Here is a 26,079-nt window from a genome sequence, read left to right on the forward strand (position 1 = left end):
GGAAGGAGCCGGGAGGTGGTTGGAGAGAACCGCCAGGGTGTCCAGTTCTCACTCCCTGGCCTCCGAGTCACAGTTTGGGCAACGGTGGCTTTCTTCTGCCTTCAGCCACGGCTCCTGGGCTCCTGCGCTACCAGCCCTGTCCCCTTTCCCTGTTGGGCTTGGAGGATGGCCCTCGGTGCTGCTCTCTGGGGACACCGCCACTGCCTCACTCCTCTGTTCTTAGTGCCCTCATTCGAGTGGCCTGTGCTTCAGCCTGTACATCTAACCAGTCCATTGACAAGAGAGCTCATGCCTGTGGGTGGGAGGCCTGGGGAATGGGATCCCTTGAGACATAGATGCAAGTCAGAGAGGACGGGACTGAGCTCAGGAAAGAGGTGTGCACCCCCTCAGGTGGCCCTGAGGGGTGGCCGGCTGGAGTGTATGGATCGCACAGTTGACCCAGGGAGGGGATCCAGTGGCTTCCCCTGGTTGCTCCACCTGCAGGAATCCCTCCAGGGAAAGGCGTCATACCGGAGGAGGGGAATCCTCCAGGATGAATAGAACCGAGGAGAGGGAGGAAGTGGGTGGGGCAGCTGCCAGTCCAGGAAGGGACAGGAGGAGGGGCAGCCATCTCGGATCTGACTCATCCCCCCTCCACGGTGCCCATCCACCCACTCTCACTGCACAGAAATAGAACAGGGCCCAAAGCCCAGATTATTTACCCTCTTGTCTGGGTGGGACCTAAGCCAGCTTCTTCAAAGGACTTCCCTGGTGGCTGCTCCACTAAGGTGAACCTCAAGGGGGCGCCATCCTCCAGGAGAGCAAAGGATGCTCTACCCTCCTGTGCAGACTCCTGGGGACCAACACCTGCCCAACACCCCATGCAGGTTGCACAGTCTGGAAGGGTGACAATGATTCTTGGTCATATCTTTTCACCTCAAGGACAGAGACTTCAGTGTCTGTAGGAAGAATGTCTGATAGGGTGAATAAGACTTTAGGTTTATAGACTGAAAACTCGCATTTATCTCTGCTTCTTCTCAAAATCCTACTAAGATAGCAATAAATACATTTTTCTAAAAAAAAAAGTTATCAGAAAAAAAAAACCAGCAGACAAAAGGTTCTAAATAAAATATTGGATACAGAAGGCAGCTGGGCAAATGGTATCCGTCTTATCAGAGTGAAGAAAGTTGAAATCTAAATGCTTCCAAGAGGAGGAGATGGAGGTAAACTTGAACCTCACCCTGCTGCAGACTCAGGGGGGCTCAGAATGGAATGCACCAGGTGCTCCTGAGGGCTGGGATGCCACGTGTGTGGGGTAAAAAATAGGACCAAAAGTTTGACAAAGATCTGGGCATGGTGGCGCACGCCTGTAATCCCAATGCGTGGGAGGCTGAGGCGGGAGGATCATGAATTCAAAGTCAGCCTCAGCAATTTAGCAAGACTCTAAGGAACTTAGCAAGACCCTGTCTCAAAATAAAAAATAAAAAGTGGCTCAGTGGTTAAGTGCCCCTGGGTTTAATCCCCGGTGGAAAAAAAAAAAAAAAAAAAAAGTTTGACAAGGGAAAAAGAGTTCCCCAGATGCCCATAGGGCAGAAAACCAGGCATCTCTAGGGGTCAATCCCGCCTGACCCTGATTGAAGGTTATTCTGGAGATTTGGACCAGAAAAGCCCTGGTCTGTGTGCACCACCCCTGCTCCTTCCTTCCCAGGCTTAGCTCCTTAAACACCAACAACCAAGCAAAGGGGATGCCAAGTGGCCTGGTTCCAGCCTAAGATTTCCAGGCATTTGGGGAAAGCCTCAAACTTGAAAGAGAGCCTGAGCCAGCAGACAAATGCTTGGATTCTCAGGTGTCAGGCAGCCTCTCTCTAGGGGTTCTCCCTTCCTCTCCGCCTACCATCTTCTTTTCAGAGAAAGGAGACAGGGCAACCTGATCTAGAAAGCATCTGGTCCCTCTTCCTCCCACAAGACCAGCCTCTTGTGTGCAAGAATTATGCTCCATTGCACATTCTGCCATAGCTATGCCCTGTGAGATGTGATTCCCAGGAACGAAACCGTGGCCTGCCGGCAAACGTTGACTCACTCATTGGGGAAAAAAAAAAAAAAAACTCCAATTTGTAGGTATTTGCCAATTTCCTTGGCATAAACACTCTTGCCATGGATGATTTCAGGAAGTCACTGGTCATTGGAGCTGAGAAGAGATGGACACAACCAGCTTTCACAGGCCCATGTGAGCCGGCCCCAGCACACCATGGAGTGTCCCTGGTAGGCCATGACCGGAGGCTCACTTGGGCCACTGCTCAGAGTGAGCCCCCACTCCCCTCCCACGCCCCTTGGCCTGTGAACCTAACTAGTCTTGGACAGCTCTTCTGGACCAGAGGAAGGACCTGGAATGGGGGCTTCACCAGCAAACCACAAGGCAGAAAAGACCCTCTGCATTTAGAACTGGGGCAGGGAGAGTCCCCCAAAAGATGGCGTGTTCTTCCTGCAGTTCTTCCCATTCTCCAGTGGCTGCTCCAACCTCAGGTAAGACACCTCATGAAATCAAGGGTGAGCTGGTGAATCTCTTTCTTATCTCTGGAAGGGTTGCCACGCCTGGCCCATGGGGCTGTGGGGCCAGGGTGGGCTCTACAGAGGGATTGGGGTAACTCTTGGGGTCATGGAACTGAGAATACGTCCTTCCAAGTCTTCAGACCCCTCTGGACATAATCTTGCTCTACCACCCACCATGGCCTCCGTTTACCAGCCCACAGCCACCCATTCAGATGCCAGGGAAAGGAAGTACAGGCTTTAATTGCTGCTGAGAGACCTCTCTTTCCATTGTCAACAGTGGGGCATGACACAGCTGGCTTTTCCCAAATAGACACCGCTCTTCCAGGAGTGAGCAGCCCTTCTCCTCTGGGACCCAGAGTCACAGGGGTGAGGGTGCAAGGCAGGGGCTTCTGGCTGTCACAGGCCTAGGGGGACCACAAGACCAGGTTGGCAGGAGGCACGTCAAAGCGCTTGCGGGTGTGGTCGGTGTGCCTGCGGTACAGGTAGCCACAGGTAGGCTTCTGCAAGGTGTAGAAGGGGCTCAGGGAATTGGAATACTGGGAAGTGTAGAAACTGAACCTGTGCTTGTCCGCCTTCTGCCCCGGAGGGACCACCACGACCGGCACGTAGGCCATTGCCAGACACTGCTCGCGGTCACGCTTCCATTTCCGGGACAAGAGTGAGGAGGGTGCCTTCACTTTTTTGCCTGATGGTGTCTTTGGCCCATCTCTGGGTCCTGGTTTCTGTGAGTCCTGAGAAGAAGAGAAAGGGAGAGTGGGGCTTTGGGACCTCGACTGCTAGGGCCAGGGGCAGGAGGGAGGAGACTGGGCCACTGTGCGGAAGCCCCCAGAGCCACCCAGGAGCATGTCCCAGCTGACCAGAGCCAGGTTCCTCCAGACCACAGGAGAACTTTCAAGCTCCCCTGATCAGACGCCCTGCAGAGTTCATGGCCAGATCCTCGGATCCTCCTCCTCAAAGAAAATAAAGCTCAAAGCCCCTGGTCCAGAATGCAAGGTGTTGACTCTGCAGCTTGGCCATCCCTCCCCCGCCCCGGGTTCTGGCCATGCTGGGCCCCCTGTGCTTCCCTGGCCACATCTCCTATTGCAGACCCCCTGCCCATGCTCAGCCTGCCCCCAGCCTGCATGCCCGCCTCCCCTTCCCTAGGGGAGTCCTCACCCATGATACCCTGGGCTCCGAAGGGAAAGCTCTCTTGTTCATCTTTCCATCTCCTAACCCTCCACATAACAGCTGCCCAAATCCTGCTCCTCTCGCTCCCAGGCACGGCATTTAGAGAGCGCTCAATAAATGGGAATTCTAGTGAGGGGCGGCTCATCTTCCAGGCTTCGGGCTCATTCCATTTTAGAACACCTCTCATTGTTACCAGGTGTCTCTCCTCACCGCCCCTTATCCACCCTTCCTGATGAACTCTGCTTTGATGTCTACCGTTTTCTAAGGACCTCCCTCACTGTCACATTTTGTCACATTGTCCTGATATTTCTTTGGTCCTCTGTCACCACCCTTCTTGGCTGTCCCGTCACCAAGCTGTCTTGTTCCCCCTTCAAGCGCCACATCACCTCCCCAGTGCTTGACAATCATTTTATTACGGGGACAGTCCTCAACCCAAAGGACGAGGTCCTTATAAGTGACCATCCCCCTCCATATGTAGGAGGTTGGCTTGATTCCATTGCCCCAGCTTTCAACTGTGTTGGGGACCATTTCTTCCCTGCCCAGCCTCCCAGACCTCCGGCCTCCAGGCACTGAAAGAGAACCCTTAGCTTGCAGGGTGCAATGGTGCAAACCTGTAATCCCAGTGACTTGGGAGGCTGAGGTGGGAGGATTGCAAGTTAAAGGCCAGCACCGGCCACTTAGCAAGGATCTACCTAGGCAACTTAGTGAGACCCTGTGTCAAAATAAAAAAATAAAAGAACTGGGGATGTGGCTCAGTGTTGAAGCACCCCTGACACTTACCACTAGTTTGTGGAGTTAATTGGTGGAAAGTGAGCCCCTGTCTTCTTACAAAAGAGATCCCCCATGGGTTCAAGTCAAGATGCAGCTCCTTTGATATTTAATTTACAAACTATTTGCCCCCACCCAAACCTGCCCAGGGCTTTCTTCCAAGACAGTTTTTACTCCTGTTGGTTCCCACCTGTGTTTACATAGAGTCAAGATACCCAACCAGATTAGTGACCCATAGTCATCTTAGTTCGGGTTAGTGCACTACCATGTTCCATGTTTGAACAACAAAACTGCACTGAACTGTCCTCATGGTTAAGTGACCCATGACTATACACACCCATTTCAAAATTGCTCTTATCCTTCCAGACCCAGCAGCTTTCTTGACCCCCTCCCTGCACTGAAGTCGACCTATGTCCTGTCACCTGTCTTGTGGATCCTTTGCCACTCCTTCCAGGATGGTGCCTTTAGCCAGGAAGGACCAGGATGTGTCGGCACACAAACTAGAAAGAAGCAGTCATTCTGCACGTGTGCAAGTACCCTGTGGCCTCCTCCTCCAGGTTTGCACCCTGGGTGTCCTCCTTTTCTCATCATACTCCAAAGTCACACAGCCTGGGAGTTGGCCATCTTGGCCACCTGGACCCTCTGACCAGGAAGCCAGTGCCAGAGTGCTTCAAACTGTTGCAGGAAACTGACCCAAGACCATGCAGAGGGAAGGCAGATGCTCTTGCTAACAAGACTGAGCACTACCAAGTGCCAGGCTCTAGCAGCTTAGCTCTGCAAAGGATCCTAAGGCCACTTGAGATGTTGCTTCCACTTTTCAGATGATGAAACTGAGGCTCAGAGATTCCCAGGCATTGGTCTACATTCACAGTTTGTGACATTGTGGGTAACTTCCTTGCAGAAGCCCCAAGACTAGTTAGTGAGCGGCCCAGGATTCCAGCGCTGGCCTCCCTCTCCGCCCAGCCCAGGCCCTGGCTTGGGCCAGCTTGCCCTGGGTCTGCCTGTGAGCTCTGCCTGAAATGCAGCTACTACCACCGCAAACATATAGGGCCCCCAGCACATCCAAGGACAAGACGTTCTGGACAGACACTGGGAAACTGGTCCTGGCAGAGAAGGAAGAGAAAAATGAGAAGGGAGGGGAGAAGGAAAGGAGGAAGGGGAAGGAGGAAGAGGGAGCCCAGGAAGCCCTAGCCTCGCCCTGCCCTTTCCAGGGACCAAGCCAGGCTCCAAATGACTAACGCAGCAGTCGGCTGAGAACACTTGGCTGAGAACACGGGCTCCTTCCAGGGCCCAGCCAGGCTCCGTGGAGGGAGGGCGGGGCCTGGCTGCATACTTTCCAGGTTAACATCTGGTTTCATTGAACAATCTCCTCCCTCTCACATCCTCCCTGCCAAAGGCTGTGTGTGTGTGTGTGTGTGTGTGTGTGTGTGTGTGAGAGAGAGAGAGAGAGAGAGAGAGAATGAATTTAGATCAGTGGTTCTCAAAGGGATGGCAATTTCTAGAGACATTTTTGGTTGACACAGCGAGTGGGTACAGACCAGGGTGGCTGCTGCACATCCTTCTGTGCCCAGGGCAGTCCCATGACCATGAACTTACAGCACACAAGATCACTAGAACAAAGGCTGAGAAACCCTGGGCTCTGAGCTCTGAAGAAGACGCCCATCACCTCATCTGCTTCTCTCACCTAGGCCTCCCATTCTGTAGGGAACAAGGCTAAAGGGCAAGTAGAGGGGCTTGTAGCTCCTCCCTCCCTTCTGAACTCTGCCTCCTTGTTTTCATTTGGGGTTCAAGCCAGAGCCACCAGAGGAATCCAAAGGGAGCTCTGCCTTCATGCCCCCACCTCTGCTGGCAGACCCCAAGGCCTTCTACATGTGCACCTGCGGGGAGGGGGGTGTCCTGCTACCAGGACCTAGAGCAGCAGGCAGGGCCTCAAGATCTCCCGCTTGGTAGCACCGCAGGTCTAGGAGAGCAGCCCGCACTCTCAACTCCTCCAGGCCAGGTGCATGGCACAATCCACAAAGGTGCCTGATTCTTTGGTGGAAGGTCTTGAGCCCTGTTGAAACGCAGGGGGAGGGTCACAATCCCACCTTCTGGGCAACTTATAAGATCCTGTCCCCAAATAAAAAATAAAAAAGGGCTGGGGATGTGGCTCTGTTGTAGAGCATCTCTGGGTTCAATTCCCAATACCAGAAAGAAAAAGGAAGAAGAAGGAGAAGGAGGAGGAGAAGGAAAAGAAGAGGAGGAGGAGGAGGAAAGAAAGAAGGAAGGAAGGAAGGAAGGAAGGAAAGAAAGAAAGAAAGAAAGAAAGAAAGAAAGAAAGAAAGAAAGAAAGAAAGAAAGAAAGGCAAATAGCAACCAGCTCTGGCTGAGGCAGGTAAAGCCTCCTGGGCACTGGCCACTGTGGAACGTGCCAGGCTTTGCAGCCTGAAAGTCAAGCTCCAGGCCCAACCTTGACCTCACAGGTCAGACAACTTTGGGCAAGTTGCTGGACCTCTTTGAGCTGCATTTGCTCCATCGGCAAGATGGAGATGCTAAGGCTATCTGCTCCACCGGCTGGCCGAGGGTACCCTGGCAGGGGGCCCGTGATAGCCAGTGCAGGTGTCATGATCGGTCTTGCAGGAGGCCAGCTGTGGGCCTCGCTGCCTCCTGAGACTGGACAGCACAGGACCCCACAGCCACCTGCCGGGACCAAATTCCACAGCCCCCATGAGCTGCCTGATCTTTGGGCAAATTAAAATCCTCTGTACCTCAGTTTCCCCACTGATAAAGTGGGAATAACAAGAGAATGGATATCAGAGGCCTACTGTGCGCTAGTCCAGGTGAAACACCCAGACTCCCTAAGCACTCAATAAATCTTGGCTGTTTTGCTTTGGTTTTCTGTAGAACTTGGGACGGAGCCGAGGGGTCTCCACCACTGAGACACACCCCAGGCTTTTTTTTTTTTTTTTTTAAGACAGTGTCTCCTGAAGTTGCCCAGGCTGGCCTCGAATTTGCAATCCTCCTGTCTCAGCCTCTCCACTAGCTAGAATTATAGGCGTATGCTACTGTGCTAGACCTGAGCCTTATTATTATCCATGGCATATTTGCCTAGAACATGACGTGGGAAGTGTGTTGGGAAAGTGAATGTCGAGAAGAGTTGGACAGTGGCCCACTTCCCGTGCCCGAGGGGGACGCAGAGCCCCTAGGAGGAGAATCCGTGTCAGGCAGTAGCCCTGGCAGCTGCCTTTTGTAAGAAGCCTGGCTCCCACACAAGTGGCCTGGCCGGGGCCCTCATTCTCCTTCCTGACCTCCACATTTCTCGTGACCTTGGGCTGCCTGGCTCTAGCCCTATGACCTCACCCCACCTTGGACATCCTTGACCTGGGCCTTCCTTGATGGTAAGCTGGAGCGTCTGGTGGTCAGGGGCTCCTGGGACTCCCAGGGACTGGTGGCAAGGTGAAGGCACCGGGGGCATTGCACTGGGGGGCATTGTGACATCCCTTTACAACACAATCCTGTCTTCCTAAGGAGACCGGGTCAGGGCTGCGGACTGGAGTTTCAGGACTTGTAGGGGTCTTTTAGACTTGACACTGGCCCACTCTGCTATCCCCTCTTCCCACAAACCCCTAGAACCTCCAAACTGTGGGCGATGGGTGGTGGGCAGTGGGGCAAGATCATCCTAGTAATTCAGGGAACTCCAGAGGGCCTGGTGTCTCCATAGCTCTCCAGCTTGTCCTAAGAAATCACTGGCAGAAAGGGACTGTACCCTGCCGTCTCTATGCTCTCTTCTCTTTCTCTTTTCTTTCTCATCTACCTACTTACCTTTCAAATAACAGCAATAGAATGGATGGGCAGATGGGTGGATGGGTGGATGGATGATGGATGGTGGATGGATGGGTGAGTGGATAGATTAATGGATGGATGGGTGGGTGGGTGGATGGACAGTGGATGGATGGGTGAGTGGATGGCTGGCTGGCTGGCTGGCTGGGTGAACAGATGGTGAATGGGTGGGTGGATAGATGGATGGATGGATGGATGGATGGATGGATGGGTGGGTGGATGGATAGTGGATGGGCGGGTGGATAGATGGATGGGCGGGTAGATGGATGGGTGGATGGATGGACAGACAAGGGTGAGAGGATAACTGGGGAGGCAGATGGGCCTGGACAGTGGGTGGTGGACAGGCTGACCCTCCTGATCCACCTCTGTAGCCTCGTCCCTTGTATCATTTCTTCACTCTGTGCAGTAACTCATTTTTACACACGCCCAGCTCTCCATCCTCTGAGTCACTGCCCAGGCTGCCTCTTCTCCTGGACTGCATTAAATAGGGGAGATGAAGGGATGGTGTCGATGAGTAGACAGACAGATGGCTGGCTGCTTGGTGAGTGGCTGTTTGGTAGAGAGGATGGATGGATTGCAAACCCGGGAGTTAGACTTGAACTTAAATCCTGACTCCACTATTTGACCAGTGTGAAAGTTTGGGCAAACTCGACCTTCTTTGGACTTCTGTTTCCTCATCTGATAAATGGGTAGACTAACGTGTACCTAACCGGGCTGGGCAAAGCACTCGGGGCAGTTCTTGGCACAGAGCACGCACTCCATAAATATTAGCTCTCATTATAGTGGGTGGGTAATTGGATTGATATGTGGGTGGCTGTTTGCACTTCCCTGTCCCTCACTTCAAAAGCCAGGTCCTCACTACCTCCCTGGGGTCCTGGCTCCCCAGTGCCATCCTTGGCCAGCGTCTCCCAGGAGTGTCAGAGATCCCTCAACAGGAACCATGTGGGCTTCTCCTGGGGTCTGTGGGGGTGGTGGGGGAGGATCAGGAGGAGGGAGACAGAACAAGCCGATGCCATCGTCCCTCTGCCACACTGGCTCAGTCCAAGCCTTTTTTTCCCCTCCTGGCACCACGTCAGCACTGACTGTTGGTGACAGGGTGGACTTTGGGGCCCACGGGCAGGTTAGAAGTTGGGGTGTTGCTGGCTTGTGGGCTGTGCCTAGATCTCACACCCTGATGGTCATGACCCCTGATTTCGAGGAGGCTGGGAGGCTGGGCAGGGAGGAACAGTCCCAGCCATCAGGACTGCCCCACAGAGCCCCTCACCTGGTCTCCAGAGCGCAGGGCAATGAGGTGCTGCATGGGAGGGAAGGGGAATGGGGACGTGGCCTTCTGGGCAGAGTGGCCTTCCTTCCGGCTCTGGGAAAGCGGCCTGGCTCCCAGCCCGGGGCCTGAAGGAGCTGGGGAGCAAGAGCCACCATCAACACACGCTTAGTTTCAGCAAAAGGGGTGAGCTGTTGGCTGACAGCCAGGAAGCCTGGGTGACCTGAGACAAGTGCTTCCCCCTCGCTGGGCCCCCTTTTCCTTTTGTGTACCCTGAAGACGGTGTGTCCCTTCACCTTGGACATGTGATCATGGGTGAACTGGATTACATCCTGAGGTCCTCAGGCGGGGACCTGCTGTCTGACCATAGCACTGGCATCTGCCATCAGGGTCCCAAGCCCAGGCCATTCTAGCCTCACTGGGGAAACTCAAGAAGGGGCAGTGGCTGGGGAATCTGCTTCAGGAAGACTCGGCCCAGACAAGCTGTCTCTGTCTTATTTCGTTCATAAATTGTGTTGCTTCTCAGTGTTTTGGCTAAGATCACGGGTCATCTCTAAGACCTTGGGACTGGAAGTATAACTCAGTGGTAGAGCATTTGCATCCCCAGCACCAGGGGGAAAAAAAGATTCTGACCTCTGGATCTGCTCCAACTGGGTTCCAATCCCAGCTCTTCTCAGCTGGATGACTTGGACAAGTTACTTAACCTCTCTGTGCTTTAATTCCTGATCTGCAAAGTGAGGATAGTAGAGTTTCCTTGAAAGCTCAGTGATCACTGAGCCAGCCTGCAGTCAGGTGCTGCTGTGAGTTAGGTCATGGTTGCTGCTCAACTCCAGGCCCTGCTGATTCAACCCCTGGAAGCTCTCTTTAGGCTTCCCCTCTCTATTCCCGGGAGGTAAGGACTGTGCTCCACACCCCATGGGGCTCAGCGGGTGTTTGGGAAAGATGAGGAGAGATGTTGAGGCTCAGAACAGCCTGGAGCACAGAAAGATCCACTGCTCCCTCCCCCAACATATATAGCTTCTCCCCTCCTGTCATCTCTGTCCCCGAGGTGCCAACCAGGGGTGTCAGAGTCCTGCTACAGCCCTGCTCTAAGCAGGCCTGGTTCTTTGCACATTTTCTCTACCCCCCTCTTACCTGCTGTGTGATTTGGACAAATTACTTCATCTCTCTGATCCTTACATGTTTTTCCTTTGTTGTACCTCAAATATAGAGAGCTGAATTATTCATATGCCTTGCTTTGTGGTGCATTATTACCCCTGGTCCACGACGGCCTCCTCTCTCGGAGTAAATTTCCCCCTGTATCTCCATCCCCCCACCCGTGCCAGAGGCAACCATTCCTATGTGCTTAATGACTATCTTCTTGCTCAAGTGTTCTTGCAAAATATATACTGTTGTCTTGTGTGCAGGTGGTTTCATTTACCTGAGCGGTAGTGTGTGTTTTAGATCTCATTCTGCTGTTTACTTTATTACTTGGTCGGGTTCTGAAGATTTTATCCTTTCCTGCTGTTTGAAGTTCATCCCTGTTGCTGGGTGAGCATCTAGACCCTTGCTTCCGATCGCTGTGCAGTCCTCCGTGGACAGTGTCCACATCTTACCTCTCTGCTCCCTGAGATGGACCCCCAGGTTCCGCCAACTCTCCGTCCCCACAAACAATGCTGCAATATCATCCCATCTATGTCCCTTTATTTTTGAGACAGGGTCTCACTGTGTTGCCCAGAGTAGCCTAGAGCTCCTGGGCCCAAGAGATCCTCCTGCCTCAGCCTCCCAAGTAGCTAGAATTACAAGTGTGTGCTGTAGCACTGGACTTGGGCCATCCTTCCCCCATCCTCTGTGGTTCTGGGGATCAAATCCAGGGCCCTGCACAATGCCAGGCAAGTGCTCTACCTCCAAGATACACCCCTAGGCCAGAATTTTGGTTCTTACATTTTGTACTTAATTAATTTTTTAGGGCTGGGGTTGTGGCTCAGAGGTAGAGAGCTCGCTTAGAATGCGTGAGGCACTGGGTTCGATCCTCAGCACCATATAAAAATAAAACAAAGATATTGTGTCCACCTATAACTAAAAAATACATATAAAAAATCTTTAAAATGTATCTGTGCACATGCACATGGACCTACACATTTCAGATTGTGGTATGTTTCACAATAGAATATTTTTACAACTAGTCTTCAAGGTGACCTTGTAGATGCCTGCCTCACGCTGTCTTCCCCTCCCCAATCCCCTCTTCTTAGGGTTCTTGGCTGATTGACACTGCTCTCTTACAGGCTCTGATGACCTCTGTCCCACCTAAAGTCAGGGCCGGGGGTGGGGTGGGAGTGCTCAGGGCTGAGTGCTGAGCAGACCTACCTACTGGTGTGTGTGTGTGTCTGTGTGTCTGTCTGTCTTTGCAGTACTGGGGATTTAAACCAGGAGCTCTACCACTGAGCTACATCCTCAGCCCTTTTTATTTTTTGAGACAGGGTCTCCCTAGGTTGCCCAGAATGGCCTTGAACTTGCACTCCTCCTGCCTCAGTCAGGATGACATCCCCACACCACAGCTTCTGGCCCTCTGCCGGTACCTTCACTCACTCTCTCACTGAGTCACATCACGTCCTTATGTTCCCAGTCCCTGTTCTACATACTGACAAAGTGAGGCTCAGAGAGGAGATGATGTGGGGAGGATCACACCCTAGAGGTGTCCCTGAGCCAGGATTCAAACCTAGTCCGCAGCCAAGGATCTCACCAGGGTCACGATCCCATCAACAGAGCCCACATGTAAAAAGAGAGGTGCGTGTCTTTCCAGCACCTCCAAACAGTGCTCCCCAGCCAGGCCGACTTAGATGCCAGGCCCTCAGGCATCAGCTAAGTGAGTGTTCCTGAGCCCCCTCTCAGGAGAGGAGGGAGTGGCCCCCCAACCCAGAGGGGAGTTGAAGTAGGTGGACTGGACACTCCCAAGAAACTGGACACTGACCTAAGAAACTTTTCAGGAGCTAATCTGGGATGTGTCCTGCCTGGAACAAGACGCTGGGCAAGATGGTTTGCAGTCTGGGTTTTGGGGTGATGGGTTGCTGATGTTTGCTCCTAGAGAATTAGCTGCAGAGACCCAGGGGTGAAGGCAGCCCTGAGGATATCTCTGCCTGCCCTCTCCACTCAGGGTCCACTCTCCCTGCTGTGTTGGAGGAAAGACCACCGACAAGACAAAGGCATAACTGGGTCTCAGGAGAGAGCAACTTCCAGGCCCCAATCCCACCCCACATTCCAGAGCTGACCAGTAGAGTCGCACTCAGAGTTTAATGAGTAATCGCTGAGCAAAGGTTTAATTATATGATTGGGCTTTTGTCTGTTATTTGATTGTTTCTCTTACTGGAGGAGCAGGTGTGTGGTGCTATTAGATGACGGGAGTTGGGGCTGAGTGGTGACAGCACCACTCAGTGGTGCTGAGCTGGACAGAGAATTAGGCCTGACTCTGCCCCTGGGAACTTGGCCTCAAATGCTTACAGGCTTGTTAGTCTGTGGGGTAGCCTCTCAAATGTTCACGTGCACCTGAATATCCTGGGGTCTTTATTAAAACACAGCTTCTCTGTTGGGCAATCCATCAATTCATTAAGTCTCATAATGACCTTAAATTAATAGCTCATTTTGTAGATGAACATGGGCTCAGAGAGGTGGCCTAGAGTCTGGCACGGCCTGAGATTACACATTTCTGAGATCCCAGGTGATATAGATGCTATTGATTCAGGACCACACTGGGCAGCAGGCCTCTTGCAGGCCAAACTAGTGATTCCTTCCTTAGTTTTTAATAGTAAATGTATTCATTATATTTGAAATTAAAAAAAAAAAATTTCCCCAGCCATCCCCAAATAACCACTTTCAGTAGTTTTTTTGTTTGTTTTAGTGGTATTAGGGATTGAGCTCAGAGATGCTCTGCCCCTGAGCTATATCCCCAGCCCTTTCTGTTTTTATTTTATTTTTCTAGTATCAGGGATTGAACTCCACTAGGGGCACTTAACCACTGAGCCACATCCCCAGCCCTTTTTATTTTTTATTTTGAGACGGAGTCTTGCTAAATTGCTTAAGGCCTCACTAAATTGCTGAGGCTGGCTTTGAACTATACAATCCTTCTGCCTCAGCCTCATGAGCCTCTGGGATTACAGGTGTGCACTACTGTGCCCCACCCTCAGCCATGAAAAGCAGGGTCTCACTATGTTGCTGAGGTTGGCCTCAAACTTGCCAACCCCCTGTCTCAGCCTCCCCAGTCCGTAGAATTATAGGTGTGTACATGGTACCCAGCCTCTTTTATTAGTTTATCTTTCCAAAGTTTCTGTGTGCCAAAACAAGTAAATAAGACCGCACATACCCTGCCCCACCTCCTGCCCTTACACAAATGGCAGGACACTACTATACACATGGTTTGGTTAACAGTTTATCAGTTCATCATGGAGATAACTGACTCAGTTGGCTGACTCATCTATTTTTAGGCTTATATTATTATTCCATCCTGTGAATGTCCCACAGTTTATTTAACCAGCCACCTCTTGGTGGACATTTGGTTCTTTATGATGTTTCCAGCTGTCCTTCCTAGCCCCCCATACCCTGGGCAACCTTGCTGTGACCTCCTTCCCACCCCCAATTCCCAAGCCCCTGCGGTCAACTTCTGCAAGCCCTCCCCTGATCCTGCAGCCCACCCCGCTTGCTCTTATCTCCGAGGCTCTGTTCTACAGTCAGTCTCCTCCTCCTTTTCCCCCTCCCTCATTTACTTTCCCACTCTCCATCTTTCTATGACTCTCTGCTTGTCTTACCAAACACACTGCAGCAACTGGAACCCAGGAACCAGGTCTCTGATTCCTCTGGCTTCTTTCCAACCCAGAGCTGTTCACAGAGCTGTTTTCAAGATTATTAATTATACTAGAATTAGAGGCTCACACCTCTAATCCCAGCAGTTTGGGAGGCTGAGGCAGGGGGATCGAAGACTCAAAGCCAGCCTCAGCCACTTAGCGAGGCTCTAAGCAACTTAGCAAGACCCTGTCTCTAAATAAAATGCAAAAAAAGTGCAGGGGATGTGGTTCAGTGGTTAAGTGCCTCTGGAATATTAGTTATCCAGTGGAAGTTGCATGTGAATGGAGCCACTTGCCCACGACTCTGCTGGGCCTGGTGTGGGGTGTAAGAGCTCAGGAGCTACCTGGGGTGGGAGGGACCTCATGCCTCAGGGTTTCCAAAAAAAAAAAAAAAAAGAAAGAAAAAGAAAAAGAAAGAAAGAGAGAGAAAGAAACCCTTTCTGGTGCCTGAGTGTCTAGGGCACTTGGGTGGGTTGTGATGACCAGGGCATCTAGGGTTCTTTGTGCCCTGCTGATGTGGGCAATGGGAGGAACCATGATGTGGAGACAGAAGGTGGATGGATATATGTATAGGCGCTAGGATGGGCTCTTTCCTTCCTCATTAACATCCTTGTCATCCCTCATTTGCCAGCTCCAGTCTCAATCATTCTAAGAAGCCTTCCTGGGCTGCTCCAGCCCGTGCTGACCTCCCCACCTCGGAGTTCCTGCTGCATGCATTAGTGACAGCAATCACAGTCCTCCACTTAGTCATCCACACTCTGCCACCTGGAATCTCATAAACCTTGTCTGCCCAGTGTGACTCCAAGATCTTCTGTGATAGAAACGAGACTGATTATTTCCTTATATCCCCAGGTCCCCCCACCCCCACCCCAGTGTAGCACTAGGCCACTGGGAACTCTTCCACAAAGATTTCCCAAATGGACTGGGATGGTTTCCAGGACTGCTGTGGTAGTGGGTGGGGTGGGACAGAGTTGACCACAGATATGTGTCTGACCAAAACACATATGTATGTCAGTTTTTTGTTATGTGACAAAATACCTGAGAAAAACACTTTAAAGGAGGAAAAAAAAAATATTTTGGCTCGTGGTTTCAGAGGTTTCAGTGCCTGGTTGGCTGGCTCCGTTGCTGTGGGCCTGTGGTGGGACAAAGCACTGAGGTGGAAGAGCATGGTAGAGGAAAGCTACTTACCTCAGGGACATCAGGAAGCAGAGGAAGAGGGCCCAGGGATGACATATAGTTCCCAAGGGCATGTTCCCAAGGACCCACTCCCTTCAACTAGATCTCACTTCCTACAGTTTCTAACCCCTTCCAATAATCCATTCAAACTATGAATCCATCAATGGATTAATCCACTGAGGAAGTGAGAGCCCATATCCAGTCACCTTCCAAAGGTCCTACCTCTGAACACTGCTGCACTGGGGACCAAGCCTTCAGCACATCAACCTTTAGGGACATTCCAGATCCAAGCTGTAATAACAGGTGTTTTCTTTCTTTCTTTTTTTAATATTTATTTTCTAGTTGTAGTTGGACACAATACCTTTATTTTATTTATTTATTTATTTTTATGTGGTGCTGAGGATCGAACCCAGGGCCTCGCACATGCTAGGCGAGCGCTCTACCACTGAGCCACAACCTCAGCCCAGGTGTTTTCAAAATGCTACTGTCCCAGGCTGGGGGTGTGGCTCAAACGGTAGTGCGCTCGCCTGGCATATGTGCGGCCTGGGTTCGATCCTCAGCACCACATACAAAGATGTTGTGTCCACCAAAAAAATAAATATTAAAATTCTCTCTCTCTCTCTCTCTCTCTCTTAAAAAAAAAAAAAAAGTGCTACTGTCCCCTTGATCTGTTCCTTGGTCCCTTCCCACCTTGCACCTGGAAGACAATAACAACCACAAGCCCTGAAGGCCAGGCTCATTTGGTCTCTTGATGCTGAAGCAAGTGAAGGGGTCTTTTCAGAAATGTCACTGTCATGAAAAACAACTGAGATGTTCAAGCAACGAGACAAGCAAAGTTAATATGTGAATCTTGTCTGGACTGTGGATTGGAAAAAAAAAATAAACGAAAATGACATTTGGGGCATAATGGGGAAATTATTACTGTGGAGTATTAGATGACAATAGTGTATCAACGTTAGGTTTCCTGAGGGTGAGAGTGGTTCAATCATATAAGATAATGTTCTTATTCTTAGGCAACGTATGCTGAAGTATTAGGGAAGGAATTTTGCAAAATGAAAAGGAGAAGACAAAATGCTTTTGGTTCACTACTTGGGTGAAGTGAGGGAATGTGGCCGTGGGCTATCCCCAGGGGAAACAGATGGCCGTGAGACTTGATGGTTCCCTCCAGGCCTCCTGCCTCTACTGCCCAGAAAACAGCATGCCAACCCCTTGGCCTGACTCCCTCTCTCAGCATCTTTCACACAGAGTCTCCCAGCTGCTCATTTGATGGGAACTTCTCCAGTGGACAGCCACCTTGACTTGGCCAGGATGGCATACCAAGTGCTTTAAAGGACCACTGCTTGTCTTCCTGGAGGGTGAACTGAATTCTAAACGGATTCTACCCATCTTTGGTATTTACCTAACTCTACGGGGGGAAAAGCATTTGATGTCCACAAAATGCCAAGAGTTAATTCTCCTACTCTGTTTTTGGAGCCCTGTTGATAAGGATATTTGCCACCTTTGTCACTAGATTGGAATACCAGGTTGCTGTTTTAGTTTTTCTGTGCTTTCTTTTTTCTTCTGGGCACGTCCTTGCATCATAGAAGCCCACATTTTTAAGGACCTGTAGGATGCTTTGACTTGCTAGCTTTAGCCACGCGCGTGCCTTCTGTTGGATGCAAGAGTTATTTCCAAAAACGAGCATTCTGACCAGGTCACTAACCGCCTCCAGAAGTAGGGAATTCGCTGGCAGCCTTCGCAGCCCTGGCTTCCCCAGAGAGAGGGAAGAGGCGGTGGAGGAGGCGGCCCAAGAGGGGACCTGGGGAGGGGGCGGCTCTTCTCCCAGGCAGGGCGTGGGCTGGGCGAGGTCCCCAGCCCACCCGGGCCGTGCCAACAATGGCCTGTTGTAGAAGGAGGCCGGGAAGGAATGTGGCCCGGGGAGTTGGGCGGCGGGGCGGCTGCTGCGGTGGCGGCCGCGGGGCGGGGCCGGCTCTGAGCCGCAGCCTCTTACCTGTGCAGGTAGCTCGCATTTCCAGGAGAGCGGCGGCGCCCGCAGCACCTGTCGCCCGGTGCGCGGGCCGGGAGGACGGCGGGGGCCATGGCCTAGTAGAGTCCCCTGGGGAGACCTTGCGGAGTTCAGTCCGGGACCGGGCAGGGCGAGGGAGGGCAGGTCCTTCCCCGGTGCTCGCGTGGCCTGCGGCAGCATGAAAAAGAACCAGACGGTGCAGGGCACCTTCAGCAAGCTCTTCGGGAAGAAGCACGCCAACCCCGCGGCCACCTCCCTCTACGCCACCAACCCCCCGTGGATTTTCACCCAAGAAGCCCCGGAGGAGGGGACCAGGGATTTTGGTAAGTGATTCCTGGGGACAGAGAGGGACGCAGGCGAGTGGCCCGCAGTGCTGCCTCCCTCCGGTTCCCGCTCCTCCGAGAGCTGGGAAGGCGGGAGCCGGCCGGGCGCAGGGGAAGGGACACGTTGGAACCTGCGGCTGGCCGAGGGGGAGCTGCTGGGAAGAGGAGGCGCGCACCGGGAATCAGGGAAAGAGCCCCGCGGGAGAGAGGAGCGGGGAAGGGAAGGGACCCGCCGCACACAGGGGGACAACTTCACAGCGCCACTTTGGCCCCAGGCCCTCCTTCGAGGTGTTTTTTTGTTTGTTTTGTGTTTTTCCTCTCCTTGGCGAGCTCGTGTTTGCATTTCCTGAGGTTTGTGGGGTCTCCCCCACCCCCAAATCCCCACTCCCTCTGAGTCAGAGTGTTCCTCCTATCTAGGACTCCTCCTTTCCACTTCCTCCATCCTCCCCAGCTCCTGTACTGCCTCTCCTGGCCCAGAGTGTCCACCAGGCAGAGAGAGGGGCTGCCCTCTGGGTGACCACATGTTTGACTTTGTATAGGTGAAGCCTGGGAAAAATCAACATTGGCCACTACTCACAGGTTACCAGCCCATTTGTGACACCAAGTTATTTATTGGCTCTTGCCAGGTCAACCTGAGGCCTAGGTTGTCTGTGGGCTCAGACTGAGGAGCCAGAGATGGGGCAGTGGAGGCCTGACCCCAGTTGTGGCTGGTCCCTGAATCAGGGTGGGGTGGCTTTGTAGGCCATATCAGTGCAGCCTCCCATCTGGCTGTGGGTCACCTTGTTATGAAGTTTGTACCCTCTACAACTGGAGGGAAGTCAGAGGATAGGGACAAGAATTCATTTCTTATGTATGATTTGTGGATCTGGGTCCAGGGAAGGGGACAAAACAGGGTCACCCATCCTCTCCTTAGCTTCACCATAACCACGCTATCTTCCCTGACCCTTATGACCACTGTGTGGGGCCCTTAGAGGATCTCACCAGCCTGGGCCCCTGCTATGGATTCAGTTCAACACCCAGGGTCAAGATACAAGGCAGGGTGGACAGGAGCTGGGGATCCCTGGCCCGAGGATCTCAGATCAGCGGGTGAACAGAGCTAACTACGTGGTTCTGTAAGGAATTCTTAAGTGCATGCGGCACAGAAAAAAAGAGGTAGCTTCTGACTGAAGCAAGCATTTGAGTGAGAAGGAAGGACATTCCTGGCATGAGGAAGGCCCCCATGAGTTGGAGCCATGGCTTAGGAACTTACAGAGACTATGTGCTGGCCTATGTCACTCTGTAAGGCCTAAACAGCTCTCCTGGCCTGAATGAAGACATTCCATAGCAAACATTTATCAATCCATTCTTAGGTACAAGGTCCCATGCTGATACCATTCTGTTGCATAGTGGCATGGTGAGGCACACCATGCTATTCCAGTAACTTGGGAGGCTGAGGCAGGAGGATTACATATTTGAGGCCAGTCTCAGCAACTTAGTGAGAACCTGCCTCACAAAGAAAATGAAGAAGGGCTGGGGGCATAGCCCCTGGGTTAAATCTCCAGTTCCACAACAAACAAACAAACAAAAACAGTAAAATCATTGTGTCATTGATTGGTTGACTTTTCCTCTAGAGTCAGGTACTATTATTAGCATTCCTGTTTGACAGATTGAAGACAGGAGCAGGGAGGTTACGTAAGATACCCAAGATCACATATCTTTAAATGGTGGAGCCAGGATCTTCCTAAGTACAATTCCATGATTTTTTCCCCCTGGTATCAGGGATTGAACCCAGGGGCACTCAACCACTGAGCCACATCTCTAGCCCTTTTTATATTTGAGGTAGGGTCTTGTAAGTTGGTTAGGGCCTCACTAAGTTAATGAGACTGGGTTTGGGCTCCTTTGATCCTCCTGCCTCAGCCTTCCACGCTGCTGGGGTTACAGGCATGCGCCCCCAAGCCTGACTCAGTTCAATGATTTTTAGTAGAGTCCCATAACTACCACCACAATGCAGTTTGAGAACTCTGCCCTTACCCCAGAGGCTTCCTTGTAAGGCAGAGCCAACCTCGGAACCTAGGCAGAGGCCATACTCTTAGCCAGCTTGCTGACCTCCCTCTATGGAAGAAGGGTGAACTTGACCTGAGGGGCATCTGCCTCAAGAATACCCCGCCACACACTTACCCCCCACTGGGAGACCTCAGAGGGGCCTCTGGGGTACTTCTCCATTTTTCCCTGGGCTGAGTTGTCCACTGGTGGGAGACTCCAGTGAGAGGAGAGGGACATGGTGCACCTCCCGCCAGCTGCTGCCTTCACCCGTCTGGGCAGGGCTGGAGCCCAGGGGACTGCTCCTCCCTGTCCCCAGGGCAAGGCCGAGTCTCCAGCTGACTCAGCCAGGCGAGCCTGCACATGGTGGGGTGGGAAACAGGGAAGGCTCAGCAGGCCGGCTCCCCGTTTTGTGGGCTGTTCCCTGGGGTGCCAGCTGGAACAGCAGAAGCCTTCCTCCTTGTACTTGGAGTTAGGGAGGGGAGGGACTAGAGTTAGGGATTCTGGGGTGGGATGGAAATGCCAATCCTGCCTTAGGCTTCTGCCTTTGTCAATAATGTGGGCCTAGCCACACTCTGAACCTCAGTTTTTCTTCTCTTCAATGGGGATGGTGTCCAGATCACCTAGAGGAGGGCTGCCCGAGGCCGTGTATGTGACAGCTTCAAAGAGCACTGAAAAGAAAATTGCCACAGTGTCCAAGTCGAGTCCCTGCCAGAGATTATATGGCCCACAAAGCCTGAATAGTCACTGCCTGCCTTTACAGATTTGCCAGTCCTGCTCTAAAAGGCGATTCCTATTATCAGGTCATTCCCAGCTTTGAGCCCTGCCTGCCCCTGTCTGCTTCAGCCCCTCTTCCTGACTTGGCTGTATGCCAGAAAAAGTCCTGAGGAGGCCATCTTCGGGTTTCAGAAGGGCGACGGTTTGAGTTCCATAGGGATCCTGAATCCTCCCAGGCCTGGAATGAGATGTCCCTGGTGTCCAGCTCTTGGAAAATAGGTGGAGAACGAAGGGGGGGACATCACCATAGACGTGTATAGGGGAATTAAGCAGCAACTGCTTGGTGTGTGGCTACAGCTGTGTAACAATCTGTTTGCACAAGGGTAGGCTGGGTGCCGCGGGTAAAATGCAAACAGTCATGTGAAGGTGGTGACAGCTACATTTTCCTTTAAAGAACTTCCCTAACATGTGTTCCAGTAATTAGAAGGACTTCTTGCTGAAAGCAATTGCAATTGTAATTAAGCCTTCTGCCCTCCCCCAGCCCAAACAGGGGCCTTGAAAGGACTCACAATTGTCCTTTAAGTGCATGAGAAAGCAGAGATGTGGATCTTTGCAAATCCCTGATAAGGGACTGAGCTGCTGCGGAGACAAAGCCACCTGGTGGCTCTGCAATGCTCCCTGGGCTCTTGGATTCATTGAGGATCTTTATCTCTGGTCGCTGCTTGGCACCCCAGCCATGGGACACCCTTGTTGGCTGGGGTACTCTGTTCGTTGCCCTCTTTTATCCAATGGAAAGCACCTTGCCACAACCACTAGGGCTCTTATTTGAAATGCAGATTCCTGGGGTCTCACCTCAGTCACACAAGTCAGAATCACTGGGCCCAGGCTCTAGGACTTTAACCAGCTCCCAGGTGACTCCCCTGTGTAGAATGATTTGAGACTCCCAGGCTTTCCTTCCCACATGGAACTAGGCTGTTCTCCTCCTCCTTTGACTCCCTGCAGTGTATATAGTAGGTTGAAAATAAATGTGTATGGGATAGGGCCAGCTCCTTATCAGGAAAACTAGAGTGGCCACTGGTTCTGGCATTCCTGTTCCTGAGGTCCCCTGATTTTGTAGCTCAGGCCAGGCTAAAGGCTGGGAAACCATGAACCCCCAGAGCTGAGCCCCTATTTCCTGCTAGGGCTGAGCTAGCACCAGCTTCAGAAGGCTGACCTGTGCCTTACAGGGGTGTAAAGGAGACGTTTGTTTACTCTTGTCCCCTGGAGGTGTGCTGTGGTTTGTCAGTGGTTCAGTGTACACACCACACACACACACACACACACACACACACACACACACAGCCTTCACCAATGCCCCATTACATAAGCACCTCTCACTGCCGTAGCTCACGTCCAAAAAGCAGGCCCTCCCTTGACCCTGCAGACCAGCTACACAGTGCCCTTTCCCTCCTGGCCAATAAATTAATAATAACAATATCATTCTTACTGGTGACCATTCCCTGAACCAGGTTCTGTGCTAAGAGCCACCTGCCCTCTCAACTGAGGAACACACGCCGAAGGCTCAGGTTGGTTCAGTGGCTCAAAGTCCTTGCTCTGCGGGCAGCTCAGACATCAAAGAGAAAACAACGTCCTGGTATTTGCTAAGATCAGATTCTGATTTTTGTAGGACAAGGTGGGGAGGGTTTCTAGCAAGTTCCAGGTAAAGTCATCCTGCTGTTGTACTAAGCAGCAAATCCTAGCCAGGAAGTAGAGGGCCCTGTTTGCTGTGCCGTTTCCCCTTCAGCCCCCACACTGGGGGTCCTTTGAGCTGCCTGCCCCAGGGCTCCTCCCCTTCAGTTCCCTCCTCCTCTGTTCTGTGGCTCTTCACCCCAGGGCTCCTCCCCCGTAGTCTAACCTTTAGTGTCCCCTCTGTCCTTGGACAAAGGCCTCGCTCTGGTGCCCTGGTCAGGCTTGCTGGGGCTTGCTGGGACAAACTGGCCTTTTCAGGTTTCTGTCATGTGGACCTCTGCTAATTAGCAAGGAAGGGCCTCATTAACTCATTTGAGGGTTACATTCACATGGGGCCACCCGCTCCTGCTTCCCGAAGGCAGTGGCTCCCCTAGTGGTGGAGGACAGGATGCCCCCCTTGTCCTTCACCAGTACTCCACTGTGCCTCTACAGTAAGGTAGAGTAGGGGGAGGTCTGTTCTGGGGTGCTGGGTTACTCTGGGTCAAGACAGCAAACTTTCCAAGTTACTGCCCCACCCCTCTTAAGTCCCTAGAATCCGATTAGACTTGTGGCCAGTGTTCTTGAGGTCATTTAGGGGCTCCTGGCAATTTGAGGCTCCAGACCATCATTCCAGCCCTCCTCCCACCCCTGCTAGTTTCTTTCCCTCCCCTGGTTCTGGGAGGCATCCTACAGAGTAGGACTAATTTCCCCCACCTTACAGGCAGAGAAACTAAGTCTGAGGAGTACCCACAGTTGGTAGGAATTACATAGAGGAGCTGGAATGTGAGCACAGACACCAAAAGATGTCAGTCACTATATCCATTTGCTTCCCTCTAGGCCTCACCAACTTTCAAAATTCACCCTGAAAAGAAATGGACATTGAGAGAAGAGACTCTGGATCCCTGCATTTCCCCCTGGCTCTGCTGGATATGACCACAGAGAACTGGATTCTAGATTCAGGTTGCCCAGGCTCAAGTCCCAACCCCTTTGTTCACCAGTCATGAGACTGTGGGCAGGGGACATAAGCTCTTTGAGCCTCAGTTTCTTCAGTGAAAATTGGAAATAATAAGGGTACCTCCCCCACGGGGGTGTGAGGGCTTAGAACAGTGCTAGGGCTGGGGAGGTAGCTCAGTGGTAGAGCACTTGCCTGGCATGTGTGAGGCTCTGGGTTCCATCCCAGTGCTACAAAAAGAAAGCAGTGAAGAAAAGTTTGTGTGTGTGACTGAGTGTGTTTGTGTGTGTGTGTGTGTGTGTGTGTGTGTGTGTGTGTTTGTGTGTGTTAGTTACTGGGAATTGAACTCAGGGCACTCTATCACCAAGATCCATTCCCAAACCTTTTAATTTGACTTTGAGACACAGTCTCCATAAGTTGCCCAGGCTCGCCCCAGACTTGCAATCCTCCTGCCTCAGTCTCCCTGGTGGCTGGAATCACAGGCGTGTGCCATCACGCCTGACGAAGAGTCTGTCTTGTAATACATGTAATAATAGTAGATGTCAAACGTTTAAGGATCTAATTAAATTAATTTTTCTCTCTAGTTTGGACAGATCTAGGATTTGGAGAACTAGATAATTGTCCCAGAACCTTCTAACGTCAATCTCCATGTGCTCTGTGAGCAGCTTTGGGGCTGGGGAAGAAAGACCATTTTTACCAGGCTTTCAACCCTTAGCTCTGAGAAAAGAAATGCAGAAGACTCCATTAGGCTCCTCTTCTTGGGAAGAAGGGAGAAAAAGGAGCTGAGAGTCAGTCAGCAGCTTGTCCCAGCCCTCAGTGTTCCCAGAGCACCCCCCAATTTAAACACACATGCACCCCACTCAGGCAGAGAGCAGACTGCTATGGGGAGAAGCAGGGAGCCCCTTGTGGGAAGAACAGCTCAAACTGCAGGTCGGGAACCCTGTAAACCCAGGCACCACCACAGCTGTGTGACTTTGGTCCCACTCCTCCCACTCTGGGTCTCAGTCTCCCCATCTGCCAAGAGGGTGGTTGGAACCAGTGCTAACCTGGGATTAGGACCCAGAATGATCCCTGATGAGAGCAAAGGATCACCTGCCTCCTGATGGCACTCAGCCACGGGTACAGGTGTTCTCCCTAATTTGCATGTGTCATGATCTGCTTCAAACTCAAAAGCCCAAACTCTTGGTGGGGGAAGAGGAGGGGGGCAGAGAGAGAAGGCGTGAGCAATGCTGATGGCAATGATAAGGTGATAAGCAGCCTTCCCACATGTTGAGCAAAAATTGCCCATCAGGCATTGTGCTAACACATTCCATACCTTTTCTCATTTAGGCTGTCACCACCCCACCCAGTAGGGGCCATTGTTCACATTTACAAAAAGAGACCGAGTGATCCTCCAGGGCCCCATAGTTAAGTGACGGAGCAGAGACTGAAGCCCAACTTCACCTGGGCTCTAAACCTGCAGTCTTGACCCCACGATGCCCTGCCTCCCCTCCCAGATGAGGAGCTGGCCTCTGCCTGGGTGATTCTGACCTGGGACAGAGCCTCAGCCACAGCCGGGACCACTTCCTTAAGCCAAGGGCAAGGTCAGGTTCTGAGACAGGGGGTCAAGAGGGGAGCTGCGTGTCTTCAGGCACCAAGAAATAATTCTGAAATGGGTTTTTGGATATTAGATGGTATTTATGGCAACTCCAATCCTGAGTAATATCCCCCTGTCAATATGTGAGGGAGAAAAACTAAGGGAGTCCTGCACACAATCCTGTCATGAAGAGGGCTTAATCTGTGGGGAAGGACTGTGTTAGTGCTCAGGTTTAGGTAAATGGAGGCAGACCTGAACCTACTCTTGCTCTATCACCACATTACTGGTAGGTGGATCTGTCAGACACTGAGCCAAAGCCTCCTGCCTCAATGGGCTGGGGTCCACCAGGGACTCAGGCTCTGCTCACTAGCCTTTCTGGCTGCTGTTGTTGCCCAGGACTCTCCAGAAGGGCCTCTCTTTCTCTGGAAGCTTCTGAGTCGGAAAGCAGCTCTTTCTCCTTTTCTTTTGAATCCCTCTGGATCTTCGTGGTCTGACCCAGGCCTGTGGCAAATGGGAAACTTCTGGAATCACCAAGAACTCAGTGGGAAAGGAACGTAGGGATGCAGAGGTTGCTCGGTTCAGGGTGTTGAGTTGCTGGGGTAGGACCTTCTGTATGAGCCTCCTCTTCAGCCACCCCTTCACCGCCTCCTTTCCCTCACCCCTCAGGCATCAGGACCTTCCAAGTCCACCTTATCTTCTCAGCAGCGGAAGGGACTTCTCAGAAAGGCCTATTCCACGATCCCTGCCACCAATCCAGTGGAGTTCACTTACTTCCATGGGAAAGTCCCCAAGGTTGGACTCCTGTCTTTCTGTTCAGCTTTGGTGCTTGACCTTGAAGCTGGGAAAGCTTCAGCTGATCTTGAATACTTGGAGGACCTAGCTTATGGTGACGGCCACACACGTCTCACCGAATGGCATTCCCTGACCTGGCAGAAACTGAGCCAGATAGGAAGGGCCCAGAGAGGCCCATCAGATCCTGGTTACACCTCCTTATCTCTCTCTCTTTTTCTTTCTTTCGTTTAAAGCAGTGCAAGCTTATTGTTGTTTATTACTTTACGATCATCTAGGCCAGAAGTCTGACACAGGCTAAAATTAAGGGGTTGGGAAGGCTTGGCTCCTTTCTGGAGGCTCTAGGGAGGGTCTATTTTCTTGCCTTTTCCAGCTTCTAGAGACTGCCGCCACTCCTTGGCCATCCCCTTGCATCTTTGCAGCCATTGATGGCCAGTGGCTGGTTATATCACTGGGC

General features: G+C 52.0%; 1 protein-coding gene across 1 annotated transcript; it reads right to left on the bottom strand.

Annotated features, from left to right (window-relative positions):
* Window positions 1-2,933: 2,933 nt before the first annotated feature.
* Cimip3 (ciliary microtubule inner protein 3) lies at window positions 2,934-26,026 on the bottom strand. Its single transcript, XM_076859511.1, is given in 6 exon segments — window positions 2,934-3,260; window positions 9,123-9,145; window positions 16,250-16,323; window positions 17,525-17,603; window positions 17,606-17,707; window positions 25,987-26,026. Coding segments are annotated over 6 exon segments (645 nt in total).
* Between the last annotated feature and the right edge of the window lie 53 nt (window positions 26,027-26,079).

Source organism: Callospermophilus lateralis, chromosome 6 (genome assembly GCF_048772815.1).
Source record: "Callospermophilus lateralis isolate mCalLat2 chromosome 6, mCalLat2.hap1, whole genome shotgun sequence".
Classification (NCBI taxonomy): domain Eukaryota; kingdom Metazoa; phylum Chordata; class Mammalia; order Rodentia; family Sciuridae; genus Callospermophilus; species Callospermophilus lateralis.